General features: G+C 18.1%; 1 protein-coding gene across 1 annotated transcript; it reads right to left on the reverse strand.

Annotated features, from left to right (window-relative positions):
* Window positions 1-341: 341 nt before the first annotated feature.
* On the reverse strand, window positions 342-4821 carry LOC127290934 (NADH dehydrogenase [ubiquinone] 1 beta subcomplex subunit 5, mitochondrial). The gene is made up of 4 exons (XM_051319777.1): window positions 4604-4821; window positions 3228-3442; window positions 856-1141; window positions 342-727 (listed from the first exon to the last, which is right to left on the reverse strand). The coding sequence occupies exons 1-4, from the start codon at window positions 4689-4691 to the stop codon at window positions 708-710; spliced, it is 609 nt and encodes a 202-aa protein (XP_051175734.1). The 5' UTR covers window positions 4692-4821; the 3' UTR covers window positions 342-707.
* Between the last annotated feature and the right edge of the window lie 4486 nt (window positions 4822-9307).

Raw genomic sequence — 9307 nt, forward strand, 5'->3', positions numbered from 1 at the left:
TACTTAAGTGCGAAAAATACTTTGAAATATATATACTTTTGTACAAGGATAATTTGAAAAAAGTACTTTGCAAAAAATCACTTTAGTACAAAAATACTTTGGAACAAAAATACTTTAGTACAAAAATTATTTAGTACAAAAATATTTTAGTACAAAAATACTTTAGTACAAAAATACTATGGAACAAAAATACTTTAGTACAAAAATTCTTTTATACAATAATATTTTAGTAAAAAAATACTTTAGTAGAAAAATACTTTAGGAGAAAAATTATTTAGTACTATTTTTTTCAATTCGGAAACAAATAAAAATGAAAGCAATGATTTAATATTTACAGAACATATATTACAAGATTTTATTTATTTTCTTCTATACAATAATAATATTTAATATAATAATGAATGAATTTTCAAAAAAAATTTTTTATGATTTCTATTATTATTTTTTGTAAAACGATTTTCTCTACTAATTTATTTGCTAATTAATCAATAAGATAATTAAATTACTAATAATATTTTTCTTTATTTATTAAATTAGTATAATTAATTATTTTACTAATTAAATGAAGCAAATTAATTACATCAATTCACTAAAAAAAAATTAGAAATTAAACATTTTTTCACTAATTAAATTCAGCAAATTCATTTTTTTGCGGCACTAATTATTCAGAATTTATGTCTCTTGTGTTATTCAATTTTTCTTATTGTTTACATTTTTGTTTTTGTACCTGAAAAAAAAGGGAGACAATTTTTCATTATTATTGCAAAAAAACAAAACAATTTTTATATCTTAAATATAGATGAAAGAAAATTGATAAAAAAAAAATAATTTTTTTCTTTATGTGCAAAAATTTACCATATTTTCCTTCTCGCATTTTTTGCTTATCTTCCTCCTTGATTTCTACTAATGGCACATCCAAATATTCGTTTAATTCACGATGCATGTAAACACGTTCAGCATTATAGGGTATATAATAATATTCTTGATAATCTTTACGTTTTTTAATTAATGCTTTAACACGTCCCTGAAGTATTGTGAGGTCAGTTTTTCTTGTCTCTTCATACATCATGTGCATTGTTTTTTCATAGCCCTCCTGATGTGATTCAATGAAATTTCTCATAATAAATCTCGTAATTGGATTCTGTCGAAAGTAAAATATTAATTTTTTTTTAAAAAAAATTAAATGTATTTTCGAATTAAAAATACTTTTTAAATTCAAAAAAATTTTTAAATATTAAAAGTACTTTTATATAAGAAATGTTTACAAATTTAAAAAGTATTTTTATAAGAAAGTATTTTTAAATTAGAAGTAATTTTATATAAAAAATATTTTCGAATTAAAATTATTTTCTAATTCAAAAAAATTTTTCAAATTAAATATATTTTTAAATTAAAAGTATTTTTAAACTATTAAATATTATATTATAGAAAGTATTTTTTTAGTAGAAAGTATTTTTATATAAAAAGTATTTTTGAAATAAAAATATTATTGAATTAAATGAATTTTCATATTTAAAGTATTTTTACTCTCTATTTTCTACATAAAATTACTTTTTGATTAAAATTACTTTTCTACTTTACAATAATTTTTTGCTTAAAAATACTAATCTATTCAAAATTAATTTCTATTTAGAAAATATTTTTTTCTTTTTATTTTCTACTCAAAAGTATTTTTTTAAAAAAAGAATTTTGATATTAAAAGTATTTTTATATAGAAAATATTATTATATAAAAAGTAATTTTAATTCGAAAATACTTTTAATATCAAAATTCTTTTATTTTAAATACATTTTATAATGAAAGTATTTTTCAAATTACTTACAAATATACTTTCTACTTAAAATTACTCTCTACTCAAAAGTAGATTTTACTTAAAAAATACTATCTACTTAAAATAATAAATAATTGAATAAATTATTTTCTGAATAAAAGGTATTTCCAAGTAGAAAGTAGTTTTGAGTAAAAAGTAATTTTAAGTAGAAAGTATCTTTGAGCAGAAAGTAATTTTAAGTAGAAAGTATTTTTTATTAGAATTTAATTTTAAGTAAAAAGTATTTTTGAGTAGAAAGTAATTTTAAGTAGAAAGTATTGTTGATTAGAAAGTAATTTTAAGTAGAAAGAATTTTGAGTCGAAAGTATTTTTGAGTAGAAAATTTTTTGAGTAGAAAGTATTTTTAAGTAGAAAGTAATTTTAAGTAGAAAGTATTTTTGATTTAGAAATTAATTTTAAGTAGAAATTATTTTTGAGTAGAAAGTATTTTTGATTAGAAAGTATTTTTAAGTAGAAAGTATTTTTGTGTAGAAAATATTTTTTATTCGAATTTAATTTTAAGTAAAAAGTATTTTTGAGTAGAAAATTTTCTCAGTAGGAAGAATTCTTCAGTAGAAAGTATTTTTATATTAAAAGTATTTGTTTTTAATAAAGAATTTTTTTAATTAAACAAATTTTTTTATTAAAATTTTTTTTTAAATATAACAATTGATTAAAACTATTTTTACTTTCTACTTTCTTGTTGAAATTACTTTTTGCTCAAAAATACTTTCTATTTAAAAATACTATCGACTTAAAATTATTTTTAGAATAAATGTATTTTTTCATTACAAGTTGTTTTATAATAAAATATTTTTTAATTAAAAGTATTTTTATAAAAAAAATAGTATTTTTTAATTAAACAAATTTTATTATTAAAAGTATTTTTATGTAAAAAAGTTTCTTTATATTGAAAGTATTTTTGAAATAAAAATATTATTAAAATAATAGAAATTTGATATTAAAAGTATTTTTACTTTTAATATAAAATTTTCTTTTTGCTTAAATATACTTTCTACTAAAAATAACTCTTCACTCAAAAATACCTTTTTGCTTAAAAATACTATTTACTTAAAATAATAAGTATAATTTTAATGATTTTTTGAATACAAAGTATTTTGAGTAGAAAAGTAATTTTAAATAAAAATGTATTTCCAAGTAGAAAGTAATCTTGAGTAAAAAGTAATTTTTTTGTATTAAAAAATATTTTCGATTTCTTAAAAGAAATTTTAGTTTGGAAAATATAATTTTTAGTTTAAAAAAAAAAATTTTTTTTAGTTTGAAAAAAGTATTTTTGGTTCAAAGAAATATTTATTTTTCCGAATAAATTTTTGTTTTGGAGCTTTTAAAGTAGTTTTTAAATATAAAAATATTATTATTTTTTTTTTTTTCTAAAAAAGAAAATATTCATAATTACCCTGTAATATTCCCAATATTTTGGCGTATAGCCTTCGGGTGTTTCCGTTAATTGTGCAGGACCAACAAAAACATAAGTGACAAATGTAAGAACTGACAATGGAATTACACCTAAAGCAATGTAAAAATGTAACAAGTCTTTACACTTGTGCCATTGCCAGCGACTTGGTTCAATGCGAAAAGTTTCTGGTCCATGTCCCATTTTTCGTGTTTGTACTGTAAAATTTTTAAAATAAATTTTTTTTCCTCATATTATATTTATTTTAATTATAATATGAAATATATTATTATAATTATTAAAATTATAGTACAATAATAATAATTATAATAATATATTTAATTATATTTTTTTCTACTTTTTTTGATTTTTGAATTAAATTCAAAAATATATTTTTTGAATTTGAACGTTTTTTTTCTGAAAATTTTCTGAATTTTTTTTTTTAAAATAAACGTTTTTTATTTTTTTAATTTAAATTATTTCTAAATTTCGGGTATTTTTGAATACCTACATATATATTATTTTTAGATTAAAAGTATTTTTTTTATTTTTTATTTTTAAAATATTAAAAAAAGAATAAAAAATAAAAAAGGTTTTTAGGTTAAAAGTATTTTTGCGAATATCGAGTATTTAAAAAGGTTAAATTACTAATAATAATAATAATAAAAATACTATCTACTTAAAATTACTTTTATAATAATGTATTTTTTCATTAAAAGTAATCTTATAATAAAATATTTTTTAATTAAAAGTATTTTTATAAAAAAATATTTTTTAATTAAACAAATTTTCATATTAAAAATTATTTTTATATTGAAAATATTTTTGAAAAGATTTTTGAATTTCGAGTATTTGAAAAGATTAAATTTACTAAAAAATAATAATAAAAATAATAATAATAATAATAATAATAATAATAACAAAAATAATAAATAAAAAGTATTTTTTAGATTAAAATTATTTTTAAATTACTTTTTTAGGTTAAAAATAATTTTTCGAATTTTATTTCGTAAGTTAAAAGTATTTTTGAATTTTATACCATAAATTAATAGATTGTAAAATATTTTTTTAATTAAAAAAAAAAAATATTAAATTTTCAACTACAAGTGAACATAACCTAAAAAATCGGAAATAATTGACACAAAGTAAAAAAAAGAGCAAAACATAATTTTTTTTATTTATTAAAGTCAACGATTATTTAGTTTCCAAAAAAATTTATTTTTTCGATTTTTATTTAAAGAAAAAAAAGAAATTTGACTTTTTGACAAACAGTTGCGTAACGATAGAATGTAATTTGGATTTATTTTGAAATTCGAGAATTTTTTAATAAGGTATAAAGTTTATTTAAATGAAAAAATAATAGGGAAATTGACAATTACTTGTTTGTACAGCATTTTTTGAATTAATTGTTCCAATTCGAATAAATTTTTCTCCTGCTGAACGAAGAATATTACTCCACGCTGCCATGTTTTTTTTTTTTTTGGTCTATATTGACAAGATAATCTAACCTCAAATTCAAATGTGAAATTAATTTAGTTGGCTTTAATTTATTTACTGTTTTAATTCACTAATTATTTTAAAATGGTTTTTTTTTTCTTTTATTTATTTACAAAAACAGTTCTCGTAGTCCAAATGGATCAAAAAATTTATTGAAAATAAAATAAAAATATTTAATTCTTCTAAAATTGCCTTAGTGGATAAATCATAGCTTTCTAGTTTTGTAAATCGCCGTCAGATGTCGACACTAATTTCTTCCTTTTTTTTCAATATTTTCGAAAATATATTTTATTCAAAATTATTATTTGGGAAAATAATAGAAAAACAGAAAGTAATTTTAATTGTAGAGTATTTATTTTATTTAAAACCTTTGGAAATATTTAACTAAAGTTTCTAAAATTTAAAATTATATGATAAGTTAACAATGTGCATTACCAACAATTTTGTAATTTTACTTTATTTTTTATATTTAATTTTTTTTTTTAAACAAAATAATTAAAATTAATTAATATTTTTCAATTTAAATTTCTATTTCTTTGATATAAAATTTTTAATAATTGCCAAAAAATTGTATATTAATAAAATCAATAATCTACTTTATCGATATTGGCGGGAAATTTTTTGAAATTCTAATATTTTTAAATTTATATATATTTAAATATTATTTGGAAATAAAAAATATAAAAATAAATGTTTGGCAAAATATTTTTTTTTTTAAATGAATATTAAAAGAAAAATTAATTTTAATCACTTGTTTGTCAAATTCTCGATGGAATAAGGAAAGTTAGATGAATTAGAAACGATTTAAAACGATTAGTGTTTAAAAAAAACTCGTGTATAAGGTTAAACGATCAATTGAACCTGATATAAAACTATTATAAAAAATTCATATCTCGAATATTCGATGCGTCCTGTATTCTTTATTGTGAATAAAAATAGAAATCAAGTGAGAATTAATTTTTTTTTTTTATTTGCTTTAATTAACGAACTTATTTTATATTTATAAATTTTGCAATTGTTTTTTATTTTTTAATTTTTTTAAAAATATTTAAATTTTTTTTAAAAAAAATTTTTTTGTCAATAATTAATTTAAAAAAAATTTCTTAATGCAAAATTTTTATTGTATTTTATATGGCAAAATAATTTTTTTCTTGAAAATACTTTCTATTTAGAGTAATTTTGCTAGTGAAAAATACTTTTTACATTAAAATTATTATTTACTTAAAAATAATTTTTACATAAAATTACTTTTTTGTTTAAAAATACTTTGTACTTAAAATTATTTTTTTCTTAAAAATACTCTCTACTTAAAATTACTTTCTTCTGAAAAATACTTTTTACTCAATATTATTTTTTTTTTTACTTAAAATTACTTTTTCTTTAAAATACTTTCTGCTTAAAATTATTTTTTAATTAAAAATACTCTCTACTTAAAATTACTTTCTTCTGAAAAATACTTTTTACTCAATATTATTTTTTTTTTTACTTAAAATTACTTTTTCTTTAAAATACTTTCTGCTTAAAATTATTTTTTAATTAAAAATACTTTCTACATAGAAAAATTGTAGTCAAAATTACTTTTTTTGAAAAAATACTTTCTACGAAAAAAAATTGTACTCAAAATTACTTCTTGAAAAAATACTTTCTACTCAAAAATACTTTCTACAAAAAAAATTACTACTCAAAAACACTTTCTGCTTAAAATTACTTTCTACTTAGCTAAATTGTATTTAAAATTACTTTCTGTTAAAAAAATATTTTCTACTTAAAATTACTTTCTAGTTAAAAATACTTTTTACTTAAAATTAAGTTTAATTGAAACTTACTCTTATAACTAGAAATAAAGTATGCTAAAAAAACAAAAAAATAATTTTTAAACTAGAAAAAGTGAAAAATAAATTTTTAATTTGAAAAATATGAGGTTAGAAATTTTTTTTTGTAAAAACTATTGTTGGCAGTAAAAAGTACGTGAAAAAACCTACAAAAAACACTATTTACAAATTAAAATCCAAAAACGTATGTCAAAGATATTTAGGTCAGAATATTAAGAAAGATTTGCGGTGGTCATATTCCGACCTATTTATCTTCAACATAATTATATAGATTTTAAATTGTGAATAGGGTTTTTTGAAGGGTTTTTCATGTACTTTCCAATGATGAAAAAAAATTTTCAAAAAAAAAAAAATTTGAACCCCATTTTTTTCAATATTACACTTTAATTTTCATTTTTAACAACTTTTTCTTGTTGAAAAACTCGTTTTCCTATTTTTATTGAAAAACTGAAATGTACTTGCGTCAAACTATGTAAATATAAAAATAGAACTACAACAAATTTGCAAAAAAAAGTCAAAAAAATTTTATTTGACCCTATTTTTTTGAAAAACTAATCGTTGTTCTATTTTTATATTTTATATAAAAAATATAATAATAATAAAATATAAAACATATTTTTTACCCTTGAAAAAGGGGGTGAAAACAAAAAATTAGGGTTAATTTTAAAAAAATATGGCCTCAAACATTTTTTTTGCAAAATATTTTTATAGCGTTAAAAACTACGTGAAAAACCCTTCAAAAAACCCTATTTGCAATTTAAAATCCATAGACTTATGTTGGAGATAAATAGGTCGGAACATGACCACGGAATACCGTTTTTAATTCACTGTCATATTCTGACCTAAATATCTTTGATATACCGTTACGGATTTTAATTTGTATATAGTGTTTTTTGTAGGGGTTTTCACGTACTTTTTACTGCAAACAATAGTTTTTCAAAAAAAAAAAATTTTAACCCCATTTTTTTCAAAATAAAAATACTTTCCACTCAAAAATACTTTCTGTCTAAAATTACTATTCTAGTAAGAAAAATGGCACTCAAATTTACTTTTTATTGTAGAAATACTTCCTACTTAAAACTACTTTTTATATTAAAAATACTTTCTAGTCAAAAATACTTTTTATATTAAAATTACTTTCTACTCAAAAATAATTTCTATATTCAAAATACTTCCTACTCAAAAATTGCTTTCTACAAAAAATTACTTTCTAAAAGAAAATACTTTTCACAAAAAATTACTTTCTACTCAAAAATAATTTTTATATTAAAAATACTTCCTACTCAAAAATTACTTTCAACAAAAAATTACTTTCTAAAAGAAAATACTTTTCACAAAAAATTACTTTTTAAAAAAAACTTTCTACTTAACAATACTTTACACTTAAAATTAGTTTCTAGTTAAAAATACTTTCTACTTAAAATTACTTTTTACTTAAAATTACATTCAACTGAAAATCACTCTTATAACTAGAAACAAAAAATAATAAAAAAAATTTAACCCTACAAAAAAGATTAGAATAAAAAAAATTTAATTTACTTGAAAAAAAATAAAATGGGGTTAAAATATTTTTTTTTCAAAAATTCTTTTTCGGCATTCGAAAGTACACAAAAAATCCTTCAAAAACCCCTATTTGCAATCAAAAATCCATAAAACTATATTGAAGATAAATAGGTCAGAAAATGACAACTACAAATTTTTCTTAATGCACTATCATTTTCTGACCTAAATATCTTTAATATACATTTATGGATTTTAATTTGTAAATAGTGTTTTTTGTAGGGTTTTTCACGTACTTTTTACTGACAACATTAGTTTTTCAAAAAAAAAATTTCTAACCTCATTTTTTTCAAAATAAAAATTTATTTTTCATTTTTTTAATTTAAAAATTATTCCTTAGTATTCTAATAAAAATTTTCAACAATTTATCAAAATATTAAACAAAATCTAATAAATTTTTGAATTTTCCATGGTTTTTTTCTCATGGAATAACGTCATATATAAATAAGAATAATAATAAAAATAATAATAATAATAATAATAATAATAATAATAATAATAATAAAAATAATAATAACAACAATAATAATAATAATAACCTATACAAATAATAGAAAGTACTTTTACTCTAAAAAAAGGGGATAAAAATAAAAATTAATTTTGAATAAAATGGGGTTAAAATATTTTTTTTTCAAAAATTCTTTTTCGGCATTCGAAAGTACACAAAAAATTCTTCAAAAACCCCTATTTGCAATCAAAAATCCATAAAACTATATTGAAGATAAATAGGTCAGAAAATGACAACTACAAATTTTTCTTAATGCACTATCATTTTCTGACCTAAATATCTTTAATATACATTTATGGATTTTAATTTGTAAATAGTGTTTTTTGTAGGGTTTTTCACGTACTTTTTACTGCCAACATTAGTTTTTCAAAAAAAAAAATTTCTAACCTCATTTTTTTCAAAATAAAAATTTATTTTTCATTTTTTCTAATTTAAAAATTATTTATTATTATTGTAAAATTTTTTTTTTCAACAATTTATCATCAAAATATTAAACAAAATCCAAGGAATTTTTAAAAAAATTTTTCATGGGTTTTTTTTTCTCATGGAATGACTTCGTATATTCATATACATATATATATATATATATATATATATATATAAACACGAAACGATCAGCTGTTTAGTTTTCCCCGAACAACAACGGTTTACGCAATATTATTATAGTCAGCGTGACTCTGACGGTC

This window comes from Leptopilina boulardi, unplaced genomic scaffold, assembly GCF_019393585.1.
Source record: "Leptopilina boulardi isolate dan_hultmark-lab unplaced genomic scaffold, ZJU_Lbou_2.1 LbouV2_97, whole genome shotgun sequence".
NCBI classification, from domain to species: domain Eukaryota; kingdom Metazoa; phylum Arthropoda; class Insecta; order Hymenoptera; family Figitidae; genus Leptopilina; species Leptopilina boulardi.